The sequence below is a fragment of the Oculina patagonica genome, chromosome 1 (assembly GCF_052425735.1).
Source record: "Oculina patagonica isolate OP01 chromosome 1, crgOcupat, whole genome shotgun sequence".
NCBI lineage: Eukaryota > Metazoa > Cnidaria > Anthozoa > Scleractinia > Oculinidae > Oculina > Oculina patagonica.
The window spans coordinates 45,999,592-46,021,728 of record NC_135758.1 but is presented as its reverse complement, the minus strand read 5'-3'; the positions used below and the strand labels follow the sequence as shown (position 1 = coordinate 46,021,728).

Sequence of the window (22,137 nt, the reverse complement as noted above, 5' to 3'; positions counted from 1 at the left end):
AATATTGTTCATCGTGGTGTAAGATAGGTAATGAACGTTTATTCGTTTGTCTCAGAGCCTGACAATGAACTGAAATATGGGCGCACAGCCCTAAGGTTGATTCGTCGCCACGAGCGTTATTCACGCAAGATCGCACGTTTCAGCAACCATCTCACCGTTCTTACAAGGTGTACTAAGAGCCACATTATTCCACGAGACCTTCGGGTCCAACCACCTGTTCAAACTAAAGGCGCTCGCAGAGTAGCCGAACTAGCTTAAAAGATTATTGAGGGAAAGAATACGACTATCTCAGAGCTAAGGGAGATGCGAAACGAGAAACTGAATCCACTGCCGAGGGAATAACAGCCACCCTTACGCCAAACGAAGCCAGTGATACTTGAAAAGAACCGAATTAACACCTAAAGAGTATTTAATGCCACCAAAGATCGAAAACAACGCAAGTTCTTAAAACTTGTACTGGAGAAACAGGTTCTGTTTCACCACATATTGACCCAACACCGCGAGTCGTTAAAAACAAAAGGGTGATTAACTTATCATCACGGCCTCTCAGTGAGTGCACCATTTGAGTGCACCGATGCTAAGACAAATACAGGCAAGAAAAGTGAGACGGGAATATTTGTCCACGAAATATATTGACGTCTCTTATAAAGCAAAACGATAAGAGGATCGCGAAACTATTTTCTATTCTTAGGAAGCAGAGAATAAACTCTTAATTAATTTTTTAGCCATGAGTTGTTCTGCTTCGAGATTATTAATTTTGTTGTACCGTAGTATTTCATTTTTAACCATGATCGATTTAAATTTGTCTTGCACCTATGGGCCAGCATTAACATTAAAGCTTTGACCGCACATTTATCAGAATTGGAAACGTTGTAAACTGCAGTGAAAATAAAATAAATAGGGAGCTACGCTTTTAGGCTTGCCTAAATCTATATATTAACATTTAAATAATGATAAAAATACTGACATTGAAACCGTGGGCTAATGACCAAACACCATGCCATTCCTTGTTATTATCTATTTCTTCATAATTATATTTTTTGTTTGTGTGGCAAAATAAAAAAATATAAAAATTGTTTTACTGCAGGATTATTGGTGGTCTATTAGAGGTCAATTTCTGGATCATTTTCATTAGACTCAACCTCTAGCCGTTTTGGGAAATCGGTTATCATGCTCCCACTGAACGGCTTGATTACTGGTACTTATAGTTTGTTTGTCACATGTAAAGACCATGTTTAATCTCGACTATATTTTGAAACTAAACCATCTTTATATATAATGCCGAATTAAGGCTATATTGATCTGGAACATCGTGGCGTCAAAACGTGACTTTTGACGAAAACTTTAACGTGAGTTTCTACTGAAAAACACGTTTTTGGGTCATCAACTAATACCTTTTTCTTCTAATTCACAAGACGATGGACAAAGGATTATTGTTTGCTAAATGCATTAAAATAAAATATACGATTTCTAAACATCAGCAGCTGTACAGACGTACGGTGCATTACTGGACATTTTGGAGACATCAACTGACATCTTTTTCTATCCCGTAATAAAATATTAAAAGGCTTTGCTTATTTAAGATTAAAAGCATTTATAAAGTTTATAAAATATATACTTAGTTAGTTAAAATAACAGAAAATCGGCAGCTGCTGGTGACGCCTGTCACGTTAATTCGAAATGTGGAAATACTCGATTGGTGAAAAACGTGCTCCTAAAATAGAACTTAGAAAGCTCAAACATATAATATAAACTGTTTTTAAAGTCTTGCGGAGTCATTTGCTGTTTGAAGTCTGTTGGTGCTCTGTAATAACAAATTTTACAAACATCGATCCACAATGAAGTACTTCTTTCGAGCTCTCCTGTTAAGTTATTTTGTAGCGATGCATGCAAACTCACTTCTGTTGACAACGAGGAAGCCGACGACACCGACATTTCTGTCGACAACGAGGAAGCTGACGACACCGAAATTCTCCCAGTGCAATGTCAATAACAACCACAATTACAACAGCTTCTTCGCCGGACCAAACTGCAAGAAAATAGAAAACATGATTTCTGAAGTGAAGCAACAGCTAGCCGAATTGAAACAGGAAATCGGGAAATGTAAAGAAAATCAAACTGGCGGTCCGGGAGAAAAAGGTTTGTACTAAAACGTTTTGAAATACAAGTGATTCCTTGTCGTCCGAGATACTGTTGTTTTAACTGTTTTATTGTTAAGTACAAGCGTTTTGCCTCTAAAGCAGGTTCTATTAAAATGTTAAAATTGATGTACAATTTACAGTTTACAAGAACTGTGCCGAAGTTTACAAGTCAGTGGAGTGTACAAAATCGATCCTGATGGTTTGGGAGAATTTGAAGTCTTCTGTGATCAGAAAACAGCCGGTGGAGGATGGACGGTGTTTCAGAAGAGACAGGATGGCTCTGTAGATTTCTTCCGGGCTTGGGATGACTACAAACGAGGCTTCGGCAATCTGAACGGCGAGTTTTGGCTCGGTCTCGACAAGATTAACCGCCTGACTGTAAGCAGTAACAAGCTTCGCGTTGACTTGGAAGACATCCATGGTAACACAGCATTTGCAGAGTACAGCTCATTTTCTGTGGCAAGTGAAAGAGCGAAATATCAGCTGAATTTGGGAAGTTATTCAGGTGAGCATGTTTCTTTGTTAAGTCTGATATTATTAATTTTGTGAATGAAATTTGCAGCTGCCTTGAACTCTCGCCAATTACCTTTCTTGAATCGAAGGAAAACGCCAACCACGTTTGTTTCGAAAAATCAATTCCTCGGTCTTTACAAACTGATCAACGAAATTAACTTATTTACACCATTTAACGCTAAATTGTTTTTCATTTCTCAGGCACCGCTGGCGATTCTCTCGCCTATCATCGTGGCTCAGCATTCACCACCAAAGATCGCGATAATGACCAGTGGTCATCCAACTGTGCCTTGTCTTATAAAGGCGGCTGGTGGTACAACAGTTGCCATCATGTAAACCTGAATGGTTTGTACCTCAATGGGAAGGACGATACCCGAGGAATGCGCTGGTACCACTGGAAGAAAAACAGCGAGTCTGTCAGGAGGTCTGAGATGAAGATTCGCCCAAAGGACTTCTAAGATTCCCGCCTACAGCGTACTCCGTGTTACGATTGAGTAACATTTAGCTTAAAAACAAATATATGTAAGGGTGATTCTGCCGTAGTTTCCTCGGTACTGTTATTTTTAAACAACCCCAAATATTCGTCTGTAAAAGTAGTTTTAATGTATAGTGTCCAATATTTTGTACTGAAAACATTTGTTTTCCATTAGCTACCATTGCAGGTATCTCAGCAGGATTGTTGTGTTTTCAAAACAAAGTTTTATGTAAAAAAAGTGGTTTAATTGAGCAGCGATATATTAACATTTAACTTCTAGTTCATTGCCTAGTTTTCTGCAACCTTTTAGTGAGAGCTACACGAAGGAAAAAACGTTCTTAGATCACATAATTATTTTTTTCTCTGTCACATTGCCGGATTAAGAGCTGTTATAATTGTCTTGTGATCATGTTTTCTTTACGTTTCTTAAGAACCAAAACATTACTCACAAATCGCTCAAACGTTTGATTTAGATATATATATATATAACAGCCCTTAAGTTTGTTGTGAAACGAATATGATGGATAAAAATACTGTTCCAAGGGAATATGTGTAGAGTAAGTTTGGGATACAAAATAAAAATAAATAACTGGGAAAATATTGTCTCAGACTTTCTTCTTCTTCTTTTCTTCTTTATTAACGATTGTAAACGATTTTCAAAATTCCCAAAAGTGATGATTACATGTATTTTATTTCTCCTCAATTCATTCAAGTACACCGGTGATGAGAATAATAGAAGCGAAATCGTTTATCAAGCGATATTTTTGAAGAGTTTCAGCAGTGCAATCGCAGGCACTTCGTAGAATGTACTGTTAAGTTCACAATTGTTTTCTAGCGCAATCTATAAGAACGAAATAAAAAACTTTTACCTAGATTGCTCGTAGAGTTTATCTTTTTGCATAAATTTCAGTGTAACTTTTTGCTTTAAGTGTCATCACTTTAGCTTTTTCAGGAGACAAATATTCAATCAAAGCACGTGCATCTTGGTAAACTAATAACTGAAAACTTAAACTTTCAGTTTTCCAACGCTTTTACCGCAAGTAAATAAAAAATTGGGCAAATTTTTCTCTGTCTGTTCCATTTTGGTTCCCAAAAATACGTTTCGTTCAGATTTATAGGTAAATTTCAGCTATACAGGAAGTGAACATTACAAAATGCCATGCTCAAATTTAAAGGGTTTTATCGCAGCGTTATTTGTTATTTGTTTTTAATAAAAATGATAATAAATTAAGAGAATTTAAGGCCATCCCAATAAAATGTTTCGTTTCCCATCGCCCCGTCTCTTGTGATGGTGGGTCGGTCTGTCGGGCAAAAAAAAAAAAGAATGAAGACTTTAAGGGGTCTGGGTTCATTAAGAAGCCAGGAGATGCAGAACCGAAAGATTTTGTTTCAGTCGATCTCGCTGAGAATGTTAAAACAATCGTTAATGCCCGTGGCACGAACAAAAGGCAAGGGCATCACATCATACCAATTTTTGTTAATAAAACAAGATCGTGTGCTTGTAAATTAAAGTACTTGCCTCTTTGACTAGTGAATCTGGAATTTTTTTTTTTACATTTCGAAAAAAAATGGGTCGGTCGGGCGATGGGAAACGAAACATTTTATTGGAGAAAATATATGAGGTTTGCCAAGCAGTGAACAAAAACTTGTGCAAAATAGCATGGTAGTTTATAGCGACCGTCTTTAAAAATATGAGCGGTAATGGTTTCGACTACACATTTCTGCGTGTTTCTGAGCCATCAACTAAGACCTTTTTTCTATTCAATCACAGAGTCGTCGGTTGTTAGTGATGCAAGGTGCCTTTTTAACGATGCAAATCTTGAAAATATCTGCTAAAAAGAGTGTAGTTTTTAGCCTTTGTGATGCACGTTCTGGTTGATATCGATCGCGTTTAATATCAGCTACGTAAACTAATATTGAAATTTGACATCTTTTGTCAAAGTGTAAAAGCGTGATTTTAATTTGGCACAATTTTACACAAAATTGAAAATAATTATTGCGAAAAATACGTTGAGAAAATATTTTGATTTTAACATATACTGGAAACAAACACTTGTGCAAAATGATTTAGTGTCTATTCATCAAGAATCTTTAATAATGGGTTCTGTCTTGAATTTTGATTGTATATAAGTGGTTGTTTTCCAGTCATCAACTTTCACACTTTGTTCTATTTTGTTTACAATGACAGAGGCTTTGGTTATGTTAAAAGCATTCTTAAAGCTGACATAATAAACGCATTTTAAAAATGAAGAACTCATCAGCTATTAATGACTTGAAGTGTCTGTTTGGAAAGACAACTATTGGTTTTGAAATAAATCTCGACTGTATTACTGGGAGTTTTTAAGTCATCAGCTGTTCCTTTTCTTCTATTTCGTGAAGCTATAATTAAAAGGCCCTTGGTTATCTTAAAAGCGTTTATAAAGCTGAAAAAATATACTAAAAGTTTTATTTTCGGAAAACATTAGCTGTGAGTGACTTTCGACACCGTATTATCGGAAATGACACGTTAATTGAAAATGTGGAGATATTTGATTGGTGATATACGTGCTCGAAAAATGGGATTGGATTTGACACGCGAAAAATGATTTTGTTTGAAAGCTTAAAAAATATATTATAAACTCAGTGTTTTGTTGTCTTAAATCATTTGCTGTTTTTAGTTGCTTTTGCTTCAGCAAATTTTACAAACATCAATCGAAGATGAAATATTTTTTCCAAGCCCTTCTGTTGGGTTATTTAGTTGCAACGCTTGCAAGCTGCTCAAATGTGACGAAAAAGCCAGTGGCGAAAGCTTCGCTGTGTAATGTCAATACCTACAACAGCTTCTTCGCCGGACCAAACTGCAGGAAGATCGAAAGCATTCTTTCTGAAGTCAAGCAACAACTAGCCGAAATAAAACAAGTAATCGGGGAAATAAAGGAAAACCAGACTGGTGGCCCGGGTGAACAAGGTTTGTAATAGAACACAATGTTCTGTCGCGTGTGATGCTGTTGTTAAACTGTGTCAATGTTAAAAGAGCTACGTCACGGGGATTTCGCAAATTTTGGTCAAAACTGTTCTGAAATTAGTGTTAGGTAACTTACCCATGAAAAACATTATCTTTGATCATGTAAAGGAAATATAACCTTAATTTGCGGATAGAAATCAAACTACACCTATAAATACCAATTATTTGAAGACGCGCGGAAACAAATTGAATAGTTAAGCATTATAAATTTTTCAAGTTGCAAAGCATTTGCATCCGAGCCATCCACAGCTAAAGACGCTCGTTAACAGTTTCAGTGATCTAATATAGCAATTTTTAACAGAAATTATATTATTTTTTGGTTTCCTGCAACACAAATATAAATTTTTGGCAGCTCAAAAATCTGGTAAAATCCGAGACAAAGCCCCCTTAAGTAGTTAAAATATATTGCGAAATGTGAAATTTTTAAGAGGAAATCCGCCAGGACTTCGAGTAGTTATTGGACAAAATTATGTACCAAAACTATTTACACCTGATTGCAAGCTTTTGTGTTACTGCTTCAAATATCTCATAGAAAGAAATCTTTTCTAACAACACCACACATCGAAAACACATTTTGAAGTTCCGCTGAATTCCACTGAATCGCTTAAAAGATGTAAGCTTTTGCCCATAGCTTGTGAACTTTAAAAATCATTTTCTCAGACTCTGATAAGAAATTGTTGTACCAGAATTATTTCCACCTTATTGCAAACTTTTTTGTTACTGCTTCAAATATCTTATCAAAGGAAATCTTTTCTAACAACACCACACATCGAAAACACATTTTGAAGTTCCGCTGAATTTCACTGAATCGCTTAAGACGAATTTACAAAATGGCTACACGTGAGATTTTGCCCATACCTTGTAAACTTTGAAATTCATTTTTTCAGACTCTGATAAGAAATTGTTGTTGGTGTTATCACGGATAATTACTTACATCTTTAACTTTTATTAAGGGTAGGAAATAACGCAATATGATTTAAATTATTCTGGAAATTGATTTTTGTCCAACTTTAATAAATATTACTCGACTTCCTAGTGGATTCCGTCTTAACACTGAAAAGTATATCAAGTGAATTCGATTTGAATGTATATGTCTGAGCTTGGTGAACTGAAATGTTTCATTTTTGCATTAAAGTCATGCATATCACTTCGTCAGCAAAATGGAAAAAAATGTTGAATATAACTTTCAATTTTCAGCTTACAAGAACTGTGCCGAACTTTACAAGTCCGGCAACACGATCAGTGGAGTGTACAAAATCGATCCTGATGGTTTGGGAGAATTTGATGTGTTCTGTGATCAGAAAACAGCCGGTGGAGGATGGACGGTGTTTCAGAAGAGACGCGATGGCTCTGTAGATTTCTTCCGAGCTTGGGACGACTACAAACGAGGCTTCGGCAATCTGAACGGCGAGTTTTGGCTCGGTCTCGACAACATTCACCGCCTGACTGTAAGCGGCAGTTACAAGCTTCGCGTTGACTTGGAAGACATTCATGGTAAAACAGCATTTGCAGAGTACAGCTCGTTTTCAGTGGCAAGTGAAAGGGCGAAATATCAGCTGAATTTGGGACGTTATTTATCAGGTTAGATTCAAACTTCTTAATGTAATCGATGAATGCAGAATTTCCTAAAACAAAAAGTGTATGAAATATTTTACGTGTGTTAGCTGCTTCTGTATTTACTACAATAATAATTATTTACCCATTCTGAAACTACCGTCGGGAAGGGAAAAATAGCCAGACAGTTTAATATATGAGGTAAGCCGTTTAAAGTTTTACTTTTAATTTCTACTTGTACGAAAATGTATTTTGCTGCCAACATTTTGTGGAATTTTACATAGATTGAAAAAAATGTTTTTTGTAGGTTAACTGTTATGTTAATAGAACTTTTTTCAAAAATGAATTCAAAAGAAAAATCAAAATACACATTTATCCTTGATTAATGTAGTCTCGCTGTGAACATTCGAGCCCAGCATTTTTGAAATCTGCAACCCTAACTTTTCAATCAAAATCAACTCGCGTTTAAAGCTTTTCTTAGAATGTCCGTGATTAGTTACCTTTATATGCGGCATTATGATCTTGACGTGGCTCTTTTCTTCCCAAGTTCTTTGTTATTTTCGTTTAGATTATTTTTATAGTTAAATTAAGCTGAGTCAGTTTCTGTTTTTTTTTTCTGCTCAGGTACCGCTCACGATTCTCTCGGTAATCATCGTGGCTTTGCATTTACCACCAAAGATCGTGATAATGACGGTAACCCAGGCAATTGTGCCTCAGCGTATAAAGGCGCCTGGTGGTACCACAGTTGTCATACCTCAAACCTCAATGGTTTGTACCTCAATGGAAAGACCGATCCTAAAGGAATGACGTGGTACTACTGGACAAATGCACATTACTCTGTCAAGAGGTCCGAGATGAAGATTCGTCCAAAGGACTTTTAAGATTCTGAAGATTCAGTGCCGCGTACTTCACACTGAAATGTAATCTATTCCAAAAGAACTAAGTAGAGCAAGGGTGCCTTTGCTTTAGTTTTCTTGGCGCTGTTTTAAAACTAGAAAAAATTCGTAATTCTGCATAATTTTATGAACTTCCTACTTTAGCAATAACTTTAAATTTCGTCGTGTTCATGATAAATCAGCATAATGTAAGAATTTCGTGAGCTCAAGATTTGAGGCTTTTTTAAACGTTTAACAGCGCTATTGCATACTTTTTGTAATTCACTGTTTAGTTCACTGTAGTTTTTTAGTAAAATATATAAAAACGAAAATAAAAGCTTCTACCTATATCGCTCGTAGAATTTATCTTTTTTTCTTGAAGTTCAGTGTTTCTGTGTTGAACTGAAAGTGCTGATCACTTTAATTTTCTCAGTAGGCATGTGTTCAATTGAAGCACTTGCACCTTGATAAACTAATAACCTATAGCTCAAACTTTCAGTATTCCAATATTTGTACCGTCTTCTATTAAAGAAGTGAATATGATGGTGAAAAAATGGTTCCAAGATAACAATTGTAGGTGAGCTTGTGGTGCAAATAAAATTAATATTGGGGAAAAGATTTTTCTCTGACTGTTTTATTTTTAGCTCCCATTAATGCTCCATATGTTAATATCCTGATATTGTTTTGATACATAAACAGAGATAGATACCTGGTTTATTCAATAAAAAATTCCAAAAAAATACAAATACATCATAATACTTCAAAATGCATCTTGAGAAGTTATCCTCATGAAAGAAAACTTCCTTAAAGAAATAAACGTAGCCTTATATTCTCACAACTAATGGTAAGCACTGTATGCAATGAAGAAAAAGAAGCAGTAATATCAAGCAAGGATTGAAAAACCGAAAGTCGTATATAACTTCTGCTGGCTGCCAATGGAGAACTTCTATATCTAATTAGCTCTTTTGGAAACAATGCATCAAAAATCAAATCGAAACTGTGAGCGTAACAGTCTTACCGCCAACAATGCAGCTGTGACGATGTTTTGCGTTACTCCACCTACAATCATTGACAAAACCTAGGCGCAGTTGCTGTTTTAAGTAATTTCCCCTCTCCCCCTTTGCAATGTTGCGTAGCATGCAAAAAAATAATGTTTTCAATTGCTGGTTACTTTTGCTCACAAACTGAAATATTGTACTATCCAACATTGAAACGGGGGGACGAGGGTGGGTGGGCCACCACTTTTGCCCGGCGTGCCGTATTTACTCGAATAAGCGCCGCGGTGCTTATTCAATTTTTCGCGCCTCAAGTGCGGCGCTTTCTTTCAAATTTGGACGCCACAAAGAATGTAGTATTTTACAGGAATTGAAAATAGCGTTTTTTGGTTGTCAGTATTCGTCTCTTGCCGAAGGAGAAGTGGCGCTAGCTGTTCTGGTAAAGTTCGCGGCCTTTTACAACATTTACAGAACTACTTATGGTAGACTGTTGGATAGAAAAACAATCACTTTAAACTGCAAAATATCGCTTTTGATGAAAAGAAATGTCCAAGTTTGTTTGAGAGTTGCTTTGTCTTGTTAGTTAAACGGAATTCCTCGAATAAGCACCGCATCGGGACTACGACACAAATATAAATTTGGGCTGTTCGAAAATCTGTTAAAATCCGTGACATTGTCCGTTTAACATGCCGACTTTTAAGTAACATTTAAAGAGAAGCCGTCAACAATATCGCCTGGAGGTGTACAAATTGAAAGGGAAATTCTCAAACTTCGCTAGGATCTAGGTCTCTATTGAAACTAATATTGCTACAAAAAAATTACTGAAAGTTCAATCAGATTTTTCTTTTAGGCGTCGACAGCGACGATGACAGAATCTGTTTTTTAAGGGGTGTATACAACACTTGACTTAAAAATCACCCACAAATAAATAAAATATACATTCAAACAGTTAATATATTATTGAAAAGAAGGCATTTTGCTTAAAAATTGAAATGGTTGCATGAAGAATTTAACATGCTATTTTTGGGATTTTATTTTTTCGGCTTTAGTTGTCAATTTCAAAACCTAAGGATTTTGAGCTCTGTAGCACTTACGTTTTATTGCCCTCCAATTTCTTTCTCTATGTAGCACAAAAAAAAAGATTACATTTATTTTAAGAAGAAATGTTGCTCCTTAGTTGAGATATATTTTCAAAACACTAGACTACGAGTAAATGTCGCTGTTTTATAGATTGGAATACCGTGACACGAAATAACGATCTCCGAGCTACAAATTTCGCGCTGAAAATTTCGTTGTTTTATTACTTAAAAAATTAATTACAAACTTCTAAGAAGAAACGTTGTTCTCTCGTTGGTATTTTTATAGCACCGCGCCATGTACCAAGTTGGGTTTTACCGTCCTCAATTTTACCCTTATCGACCAAAACATAAACATCCTGAAAATATTATGATTGCAGTCAAATTCTTCACGTAACCATTCAAACTGTTAAACAAATGTCTTCTTTTCAATGATATATCAACTGTTTGGATATATAATATTATTTATTTGCGGGTGATTTTTTCGACATGTGATGTATGCCCCTTTAAAATATGCGAGAGCTGTTAAACCGTCATCGTCACCGTTCGCCTAAAAGAAAATCTGTAATAATTTTTTTTTTATATATTATACAAGAGATCCACTATACTTTATTCTGGCCAAGTTTGAGAATTTTCTTACTCTTTCATTTTGCGTGCCTTCAGGCGACATTTGCTTTCGGCCGCTCTGAAGTCATGTATACGTAGTTTTTGGCTTCACACAAACCTTTTTTGGCTAAGCTGGCAAGAAGCACTGTCCTTTAGGTCTTAATCGAAAAGCTGCTGTACAATCGCCCAACAATAGCTTTTCTTGCGGTTTTTTGGAATTACGTGCACCAACTTAAAACGTTTTGCAAGCACCATTAACGCAACTGTATAATTTATCATAACCGGGCGTTTCAAATACTTTTTTCTCAATTTACATAGTTATGAACGTGTGGCTTTCAAAGAACAGAGTTAAAGATTGTATTAGTTTTCCGGTAGGAGCGCAAGTGGTTACGAAGCTTTAGTTCGTCACTGGAAGAACTTCAAAAGAGCCAAGGAAAGGTGAAACTACAGTGCAGTTTGGTGTCACAATTAACAGGTTAAATAATGCAGTAAGGTCAGTTCTGTACAATTCAAATGTGAAAGAACAGCGCTGAAGCGAATTCCATGTCACTTCGCATAATACTCTCAAAGGAGAACTTCAGCCTGATATATATGAGAACCAAAAAACATATTAATTATATATAGTTAATCATAATTCTATTTTTTTTTAAAAATGTACAAACTTGAAAGAAAGTTCGGTTATTCTGGGATGGGACATTTTTAGTCTTTTCAGTGCCAGACAATGGGTGTCGATTAGATAACATACCTTGTAAACGTTATTTGCACTAACTTATTTCTTGGAATAGGCAGTTAGTCCAGTCAACACACAAAATTTAAATTTGTCTTTTAAGAAAAAGAGAAATGTTTAATCCAGGATCTCTTGCGAAAAAATTGAAATGCATATTTTTTTAACAATAATTTTATCAAAAAATAATATGTATGCAAATTTCAAACTAATTGTACGTGTTTTTAAAATCATTACTGTTGTCAGGGTTGTTAAATTTCATCTCATGTTTGAAATGGAGAAGAACGAGACAATGTCTTCGTTTATACATTAAAAGAGATATCTTCTTTTATTTGATAAGTTTTAAAGCAATTGCAAAGAAATGATAAAAAATCGATAACGGTGAAATCGCTTCAACTAGCTACTGAACTATGAAGTCTCTAGGAGCTGGTCAATTGCGAGTTCTATTCACACTTGCGAATTAAAGAATAAGTTAAGTCTGCTTTTCGAGCCTAGTGGCCTATCTAGCCGGAGCTTATCTCGGTTTCTCCAGCATTAAGCGACAAAGTATTTCTACTGCCCCCTGGATTGGATGCTAGTCCGTCGCAGGGTTTCCCCCAGCATTCAATTTGCCCGTATCGATATATACACCTGGGTGAATAGAAGCTCTATGAGACTAGTGTCTTACTATTAAAGAACACAGCACAATGAGCCCGGCTGGCCAGGGTCCGAACCCTGGCCACTCTGTCCAGAGTCCAGCGCACTAACCATTAGGCTACCTCGCCTCCCTATGAAGAATATGGGGTCAAGAAATTTAATGAAAGTCAGAGTTCTTCCCAATTTTGAAGCAACTTAAGCGATTTCAAGTATAGAATGTGACGAAAAAGTCTTAATTGCGATTTCTGATATCAACATTCTGAAAACATTTCGATTATTACTGCTTTAGGATATAAGTGAGCCCAACAGTCGTGCTGCGGTCGTTTTCTCAGGTTTATTTGTCGAGTAATTTTGAAAGTTCCCAAAGCTGTATACAAAGCCAGTGTTAAAGCAACCGAAAGGAAGGGACAAAAGTTTGAAAATGCCACTGGTGAGAAGATGAATATGGCAAATTATTCTGCGATTGTGTTATTTTTACTGAACAGCAGTTTATAAACTCTTTGCATCGTTAGTCGATCTTAATTTCAAGAGTGAATCTATTTATCTCAGTATTTATTTATTTATTTATTTATTTATTTTTACGGAAAATAAGACTTCTTAATATCAGACGACCAAAACATACAAATAATATGTCTATATGATTGTGGATTGTACAAAACAAAATAAATTATTTCTCTTGTCCACTGTCCCTTACTTTTAGTCAACAAGAGCATTAGACAAATAAAAAAACTCCCTTTTTGTGATTTGAAATTTATTGTAAACGTTTGTGCGTTCTGAAATTTTCTTAGCCTTTAACTTTAGACGTTTTACACGACCATCTTTTAATGAACGCACAGTGTTACACCTAGCACCTTCGAAGGCAAATGGCAGTTTCTCAGGAGCTTTTCCGGAATGTTTAACTGGTCTTACGTTTGAGAGATCATTTGTTAGATAAACACTGCGTTGTCTGTACATATCTCAGGTAGCTGGGATACCATTCGGCGCGTTTTTAACTCCTTTTTCTGCATAACTTTTTACGCTTTTATTCCGTAATTTGTACCCAAGAAAAGTAACCATATTAAAATAAGACGTAAAAATATAAATATATTTTTTTACACATGTTAGTGACTAGAGTAGTTATCGATTAGCCAATAATAATATTATGTCGATCAAATGAAACTATTTTCCATTTGACCGAGCATTTCAAAATAAATGAATTTAAATTTCTGCACAAAATAGATTGATAAATCCATTACACAATTCTTAAGCTTGTCGTAAGTACGTTTAAAACCGATTATTTTATTGGGACAAGTAATTTGTTTTGGTTATTTTCTACTGCCTTTTCATATTCATCCTTTTTACAAACGGTCAGACTTAAAGGGACAGTATAACAAGAAGTTTTTGTGTGAACCGCTGTGGTAGAATTATAAGGTGCACTCACAATTTAAGAGAATAGCGTTTGAACAATAAAGAAAGGCATAAATTTATTTTGCAAGATGTATAGGAACCGGGTTTTTTGTGTTTTTTTTTTAATTAACACTTCCAAATTTGAAAACATCGGCCCGACGTTTCAGGTTTTAGGTCTAGCAGTCCGTGACCACACTACTGTTAAAAAAATTATGACTAGTTCACTGCATTATTTTTAGCAACACCAGACAACTTTCAGTGGATTTACAATTAATTCCAACACCTTCAGTGGATTTTAAGGAAGCCGTAAATGTTGATGACACTGTCCCTTTAACTGAACCACTCACTAGTTCCTTTTTCTTCGACAGGATAGAAGATGGCTGACAAGAAAACTACTGTGTTCCTCATCTTACTCTCCGCCATTGCACTTGAAGCAAAAGTGCCTGAAAATACCAGAGGTAATCACGCGCAGGCAAACACGACAAAAGGTGTAAACCTTCCGAATCCGTGTACATTAACAACGACAAAACACACAGTCGGACTGGCTACATAATTTGAATTTAATATCTGGTTCTATTAGCACGTGACTAATAAACAACCAATAGCAGCGGCGTTGGCTCCAGCTAAATTCCACGTATACAGCGACAATTAAATTGGCCATGAAATTTTCGCGACACTTTAATTTCGCGAATTTCGCGATTCTAAAAAAATCGCGAAATTAAAGTGACGCGAACAATAAGTGTCGCGAACATAACATGACGCGAATATTAAGTGACTCGCATATGTCAGTCAGTAAACAATGTAAATCTTTTTTTTCCCCCATTATTATGGATGTTGTCGTCGATTGACTCTCTTGTAGACATTGTGAGAACTGCTCTGTTGTTGCTATTGCCGAGATTAAGCCCCCCCCCCCCCTGCGTTTTTCGTTAATTTTGACGTTATTGTTCCTTTGATGAAGTCGTTTTATATAATTCAAAGGCATGTCAAAATATCTTGCCAAGAAAATGTAAATTGTGTCTCACTCAAAAACGCGAAAGTAAAGTGATTCCAAATACCAAATTTTCGCAAAATCGCGAAATTTAAGTGTCGCGAAATATGCGCACCTCAAAATCGTGAAATTAACATGTCGCGAAAAGTTCATGTAATAACGTTTTTTTTTTTTTTTTTTTTTTTTTTTTTTTTTTTTTTCATTTTTTTATATATTGAAATATTTTTTATAAAAAAAAAATAAAAATAACGAACATCTTTTGTTGGTGAGCCAAGGAGTGAGGGCTCGCATAAATGTGTAAACTTTTATACTCACGCTCATAAAGAAATTAAAGGTGCTCCTTTCATAATGCATTCCACCGAATGCATTTTTACTTGATGCTTTTTAATAAAATATTTTTTGTACGGCCGCCATAAAACAAGAACAATCACAATTTTACTCACCTTTACCATGGTGTAAGATAAAAACTCTCACATTAAGAAAATGGCATACTAATTATTTCCATTCAACTGGGTTTAAAAAATCGCAAGCTGATCTGTTTTTCCACATTATGCCTACATAGAACGTTGGAAAATGTTAGTGTCTTTCAGTAGTCGCAAGATCACTGTATATTCTCGCTAAAAAATAGTGCCTTCCTCAAGGTATAAAGGAAGGACCATAATTATTTGGATCGGAAGGGGATATGACATATGTTCCACGCCAAAAAATTTTTTAATAAAACGTTTGCACTTGTGCAAACGTTTTTATTTTACTCAACTGATGTTTGCACTGACTTCTCAGGCTCTCCAATCAACTTTTTAAACATTTCCCATCCCCTCAGCTCTCCAAAAAAGGCCTGTCTCTAACCTTTACATAGTTTCCGACTGTTTGAATGACGTGAAAATGTTTCAACGATTATACCAACAACATTTTCAGCTAATTTCCCGCATGCAAACTGTGCTATTCTTGAATATATAGATCCATAGAAGAGACGAAAAAAGAGGGATAATTTACAGTTTATTTAATTTATTAGTTTACAAGAACTGTGCCGAAGTTTATCAGTCCGGTGCAAAGATCAGTGAAGTGTACAAAATCGATCCTGATGGTTTGGGAGAATTTGAAGTCTTCTGTGATCAGAAAACAGCCGGTGGAGGATGGACGGTGTTTCAAAAGAGACAAGATGGCTCTGTAGATTTCTTCCGAGCTTGGGATGACTACAAACGAGGCTTCGGCAATCTGAACGGCGAGTTTTGGCTTGGACTCGATAACATTCAACGCCTGACTGCAAGCAGCAGTAACAAGCTTCGCGTTGACTTGGAAGACACCCATGGTAAAACAGCATTTGCAGAGTACAGCTCATTTTTTGTGGGAAATGAGAAGGCGAAATACCAGCTCAAATTGGGAACATATTCAGGTTAACGATGTTTTTTATTTATATATATATTCTCAGGCTTTTAGTAATGGCGTTATTTCTAGTGCAGTCCTTTTTGATAACGAAAGGCGTTGAGATGCAGTAAAATAATCTTTATGGTTTTTTTACGGGATATAGCCAGCATACACTTGACGGATTCTCCCCAACATTGTGCTGTATCTTAGGTTAAAATACTGGTACTGGCCAGCTCAAAGAATGCTCTGTTCGCAACCTGAATGCAGATTATGATGCAAACTAAATAATAATAATAATAATAATAATAATAATAATAATAATAATAGTAAACTGAATTAAATTATTTATATAGCGTCAAAATCCACTTTTTGTCCATGGAGCTTTACAATAAAAATATTAAAGATATAGAGGATATTACATGGTTGCGCGGAGATATGAAATTTATCTTCGAGTGCTCAAATCGATATCTCACGAGTAAGCGCAGCGAACGAGTGGGATATCGATTTGAACACGAGAAGATAAATTTCATATCTCCAAGCAACCATGTAATATTCTTTTTATTATATAAACCTACTAATAACGATGTTTTTGACGATTTTCCTAAGATTTCCGACCATTTTCTGAAGATTTTCGAATATTTGCAAAATATTGTCCGAAGGTCGTACGAATGTTTCCGAACGTTTTCCGAACTTTTCCTAAAATTTCCGAAGATATCTTAGGAAGATCCGAAGATGTTTCGACTGAAAATCGATATACTTTTGCTCATTCAGCATTGAAGCAGGACAAACTTGTCAGAACATGTTTCGAAATCGATATCTGGGAGATTTTTTTTCTGGGGGAATTTTTTTTTCGCGCGCAATTTTCTGGTATTTTCTGATTTTTATATAAGAGGTATCTACTTTTATTACAAAATAATCATACCTTTAAAGTCAATTGAAGTCCAACTCAAGTGACATAAAGTTATATGTGACCGGACATGCAAGGGGTTCTTGTCCGTGATATATGTGCAGTTTATTTCGGGATTCTTCTTTTTTACCAAAAATGTCATAGCGTTTAAGGGCCTGATTACATGGCGAACGTCAGCCCGGTTTGCCGGGCTGGAATTTTGTTGTGATTACATGGCGAATTTCAGCCCGGGCTAAGCACTTTTAATACTGAAAAATTATCATTGCCGTCATTTTCTTTCGCTGAAAACCATCACTGCGCATCCGTAAGCTCACTTTTCAGCCCAGGCTGAAATTTGAGTACGATTACATGAGGTTTTTCAGCCCGTTTGCCCGGGCTTAGATTTCCAGCCCGGTTTCAAAAACCGTGCTGGAAATTTCAGCCCGGGATGAAATTCAACCCGGGCAGAAACTCTCTCCATGTATTAATCACAAACGTGTTTTTAAAAAGATGTGTTTTGGAAGCCGTCCTGAAATCTCAGCCCGGGCTGGAAATCGCCATGTTATCAGGCCCCAAGCCGTGTTAGAGAAATTTACTGTTTTATTTATTTCTCAGGAACTGCTGGAGACTCTCTTGGTTATCATGATGGGGCCTCATTTTCTACAAAGGATCGTGATAATGACGAGTGGTTGAACACTAGTTGTGCTTTGACTCGTCAAGGTGCCTGGTGGTACAAAGCTTGTGCTTACTCAAACCTCAATGGTTTATACGTCAGTGGTCAGACAAGTGATCAAGGAATGCAGTGGTTCGAATGGAAACACTACAGTGAATCTGTCAAGAGGTCCGAGATGAAGATTCGTCCAAAGGACTTCTAAGATTCATTGTCGCGTACGGGTACTTCATGTTACTTTGGGGTGAACATGGTGAAATCTTTATCCGAGTAAAGAAACAAAAAATCAGTTCAGGGTGCTTCTGCTTTAGACTCCTAGGAGAAGGCGTTCGCAATTAAATTTCTAAGTAAATAGATTAAGAACAGAAATGTTACGAAGTCGAATAGTTGGATATGAAGATGTTCCTCGTGTAAGACATTGAAGGTTTGTCAGCTTAACACTTTTGGAGGCAATAATGGCCTGTTGTGTCATTTAAACTATTTTCTAGTTTAGTATGCTTAGTAAAACTGGGCCGTATGATGTAACAGGAATCTTGCATGACGAAACTGGTGGTGGGAAGTTACTTTAAAGAATAAAACAAATCGTCCGGGGTAAGGATTATTGTGTTGATGAGACACCAAACTTTTTAGTAGACACTAATCCATGTTCTATTAGAAATCCGACAATTTGATAGGTTCTCCCATTAAGCTATTTACAATAAGACGGCAAGTTCGAGGTTTTTAGAATATCCCAGAGATCAATCTATTCAGCAAAAAGTTTAGTGAAAGTGTTTATTTATAGTTTTGGTTTGTGATTTCGACAAATTTACTTGCGCGCGCTTTAAGGGCAGTTCATTTAAACAATTGAGTGTTTTCGCCGAGGAACTATTTAACAATTAGATGGCAAGCTCTTGGTTTCTACCGGTAGAAACCGAGAGCGAGCCGTCTAATTGTGTTAGCATAACCCACTGATCGATCTATCAAACAAATAAAAAATATTTTCATTTCAATAATTTTGTTACATTTGTGCAATGAAGCATGCTGACAAGCTGGCGCATTTGTAAAGTTCATTCACGAATGTTCATTCATCACAGGAACAAAGCTACACAGTGATCTCGTACATTGCGCATTCTCAAAAAAATAAAAAATGGTTTGTAAAGCTTGAAAGGCTCAAACTAAGATTTATTTTAAAGTTCTATTCGTCTCAAACGAAGTCTCAAAAAAGTGTTTTACAGCAAACTACCATTGGCTCAACGAAATATACCTTATTATAGGAAATTAACGCTTGTGTTAATTAAGGTATTTGAAATTAACGCGACTTAAATTAACGCGAATTGAAGGAAAAATTACTTCCCAATAAAGGAAATTAACGCGAAAGAGGGGGTAACATTTCAAAATGAATGAAATTAACGCGACATACACAACAGGAACAAGTTTATTTCAACACTTGTAGGCGTATAATCTTAAACGAAAACAATGTTCGTGGAACTTTTCCCACTTTGAGCGTTCTTCACAGTGTCAATGATAGTGGCAGATAAAATAATGCTTTTTCCTTGGAGTCAAGATAGTCTGGACTGTAACGAGAAATTGGGGCCAAAATAATGGAAATTAACGTCATGGAAATCAACGCTCCACTTAATTAACGGTGCGGAAATTAACGTTAACAAAAATTAACGCGACTTAAATTAACGCGAATGTTTGAAATTCGCGTTAATTTCATGACGCATTAATTTCCTATAATAAGGTAGGTAAGTATAAAACCAAGCTGTTCGCTGTAATTGTTTAGGATCTTTCGTATCCGCATTTCCCAGTTGACCACTTTCAAACAGCTCAGTTGTACAGTAGTTGTTCGCTTGTGATGGGAGTTTTGTGGACCACTCCTGCGACTTTTCCCTCTTTCATGAGATTTTTGCAGACTGCATTAAGCGTATCATTTGCCTTCTTAAATTCCAAATCTCCGACAACGGACCACGGTTTGTTATTTGGTGCTTGCTTCAAATGTCGATCGATGGCCGCTCGGATGGCTGAGTGAAGAAACTTTGAAGGGTTCTCCATTTGTTCGTCTCACTGACACATAAAACTTTTGCAAACAAGTATTTAATTCGGCTTTTGTTTGTTGTTCGATGGGTGTTGTAATTTCCTTTTGGGTTGAAAACCAGTCTAAAACAAAACGAGAACCGAAATATTGTTAGTTTTCTTTGGCAACTTTGTTTTCGTTTACGTAACCATCTGTCGTTGAATGTATTTGATAACTTGAAAGGGTTTTTTTCTCGGAAATTTTTCGTCACTTACCTTTAAAAATCTTAATTCCATACTTTGTCGCTTGCTTGGTTTTCTCAGGAATAGCACTTTGTAACACGCTCTCTATTTCGTCTTCAGAAACTTCACGAAAACGCGAAGTTGAAGCCATTATTGATCGAGGAACTCACAGGTGCCTTTTACGGATCGATAGTAGGCACCTGTGTAGCCAATCAGATTGCGCGATTACCAATAGTAGGTCAGTGTGGTTATGCTAACGGCTGATAGTTGCCCCGCGGAAATAATATTATCCCGAGAAGCGAACCTTCGAGGGCTAAAATGTCAGTTTTAAGAATATCACATTTCCAAACTACTTCTAATAGCAACTAGTTCCGAAACAAAAACACTCTATCGTTTTTATTGTGCACCACCAAATTTTCATCTGCGAGCCCATTCAAAAACGAGCACCGTGAACTATTTTTTTTTCATTTTTTAGGTTAAACCACTTACTTTAAAATTAAAGCCGAAATTTAACAAACGAATCAAAACCAGACAAGAAACCCATTAAATGCAGTGAATTTGGTGGGGTTTCTTTAGGCCTGCTTGTTTACAAAAAGATTCACGGACGAGTACTTTCCACCGAGCTATTTTGTTTTGGAGGGCACTATGAGCTGATAATGCCCTCCGCGGACGAACGCTATCAATCAATTTATACCAAGCAGAATCGGAGAAAATATGGTGGTGAACTATAACGAATTGTGTAGCTAATCAGATTGCGAGTAGTCGGTCACAGGGTTGTGCTAATTGTTAAATATAATACATTGTCCAGAGAGCATAGTGAGAGGTGTCGCGAGAGGATCTTGGGGATGAAAAGGTTCAGGGCTAAAAATATCTTTTGTCTACCAAGGGCATAAACAGTTTTGTCAAATGTTGAAATCCTGACCGATTGGCCAGTAAGGAGCGCTCTGAAGGGAGTCAGGGGGATATGCCTTCCTTAGGGAAGTTTTTCAGATGAAGACCCTCGAAAATGCTTTCTTGTTTATTATCTGGTGATTTTATGTCTAGTTCAACAGCGCCTAAGTTATTTCATTTCATAACAAAGAACGGGCCAATTGTCATTCACTGTGAAATATTAAATTAACTTGTGTTCAACGACACAAACCTGTCATTTGGCTGTCTAGAAGGTTCCCGACATTTTGGCTGTTACGTGAACCGTGATCTAATTGCGCAGAGGTAGTTGCGAGATTTGTTATGTTTAAGTACGTTAGCTGCTTCATTTTAAAAGAGCTTCAGCCTGAGTTGTTTTTCTATTGCATATTTAAAAGATACGAGGGGGATAAAAAAATTTAAATTGGAGGGCCGGGCCTATAGGCTATTTACAGCCTTGCTCTTTATTTATACGGTTTGACCTACAGTGCTGCGAGATGCGGAACTCACAGCAATCCTCAATAGTAATCTTCAACTGAATGGCAAAAATACCTAACCCAAATATACCAACCCGCATATTCTGTGCCTAAAAGCAGAAGTTTCTCTGTCCCATCAGGAGACAACATTCATAGTTCCTACTTTTCGTGGCGATTTCTGAGTAGTTGTTGACCCATTATTCATTACTACGGTGGCCTACAAGGGCAGTACAAAAATATTTATTCCAGAACCAGGGGGTAGTTGGAAATGTTTGGGTTGGGCTGCTCCCCACCCGTATCAACACAAACAAGCAGCTATTTAAAAAAGAAATAGTGTAGAAGAGTTAAGTGGGCGGAAAAATTGGGGAGAGATGGATTTTTGATTTTTTTGAGAAGATATTTGGGCAAGAATGAGTATTACAGAATATTGCGAAGCAGTGAAGTGTTTTGCATGCATTCAATTTCCTTTGCCCTTCACTTTGCTTTCAAGAAGGGGATGAATAGGTGAACTCGCGGCTCGACGAGTTTGGCCTTAAAACGTACCAGTATTGCGGATTTTTTGCGATACGACTTCGAAAATATAGCGGATCGATGATAAGCTGAGAATTTTTGCGCGTTTTCCG

The 22,137-nt window shown here is 36.5% G+C and overlaps 2 protein-coding genes and 1 pseudogene across 3 annotated transcripts; all 3 read left to right on the top strand.

Moving 5' to 3' along the window:
- The first annotated feature begins 1,777 nt into the window (after positions 1 to 1,777).
- On the top strand, positions 1,778 to 18,339 carry LOC144647393 (angiopoietin-related protein 7-like). The gene is made up of 3 exons (XM_078507202.1): positions 1,778 to 2,139; positions 15,986 to 16,366; positions 17,840 to 18,339. The coding sequence occupies exons 1-3, from the start codon at positions 1,839 to 1,841 to the stop codon at positions 18,097 to 18,099; spliced, it is 942 nt and encodes a 313-aa protein (XP_078363328.1). The 5' UTR covers positions 1,778 to 1,838; the 3' UTR covers positions 18,100 to 18,339.
- On the top strand, positions 2,255 to 3,729 carry LOC144646520 (angiopoietin-related protein 7 pseudogene; annotated as a pseudogene). The gene is made up of 3 exons (XR_013569439.1): positions 2,255 to 2,268; positions 2,303 to 2,646; positions 2,856 to 3,729. The product of XR_013569439.1 is annotated as an angiopoietin-related protein 7 pseudogene (transcript).
- On the top strand, positions 5,735 to 8,918 carry LOC144634120 (ryncolin-2-like). Its single transcript, XM_078493047.1, has 3 exons — positions 5,735 to 6,076; positions 7,331 to 7,714; positions 8,312 to 8,918. Exons 1-3 carry the CDS (start codon positions 5,827 to 5,829, stop codon positions 8,566 to 8,568), a joined length of 891 nt encoding a protein of 296 aa, XP_078349173.1. The 5' UTR covers positions 5,735 to 5,826; the 3' UTR covers positions 8,569 to 8,918.
- Positions 18,340 to 22,137: the final 3,798 nt, after the last annotated feature.

What these genes read in the sequence shown, in the direction of transcription:
- LOC144634120 (XM_078493047.1), top strand. Translation starts at nt 5,827, where the DNA reads ATGAAATATTTTTTCCAAGCCCTTCTGTTGGGTTATTTAGTTGCAACG. An exon ending in TGGTGGCCCGGGTGAACAAG is followed by an intron (nt 6,077 to 7,330) that starts GTTTGTAATAGA and finishes TTCAATTTTCAG; the next exon opens with CTTACAAGAACTGTGCCGAA. An exon ending in TTTGGGACGTTATTTATCAG is followed by an intron (nt 7,715 to 8,311) that starts GTTAGATTCAAA and finishes TTTTCTGCTCAG; the next exon opens with GTACCGCTCACGATTCTCTC.
- LOC144647393 (XM_078507202.1), top strand. Translation starts at nt 1,839, where the DNA reads ATGAAGTACTTCTTTCGAGCTCTCCTGTTAAGTTATTTTGTAGCGATG. An exon ending in TGGCGGTCCGGGAGAAAAAG is followed by an intron (nt 2,140 to 15,985) that starts GTTTGTACTAAA and finishes TTAATTTATTAG; the next exon opens with TTTACAAGAACTGTGCCGAA. An exon ending in CAAATTGGGAACATATTCAG is followed by an intron (nt 16,367 to 17,839) that starts GTTAACGATGTT and finishes TTTATTTCTCAG; the next exon opens with GAACTGCTGGAGACTCTCTT.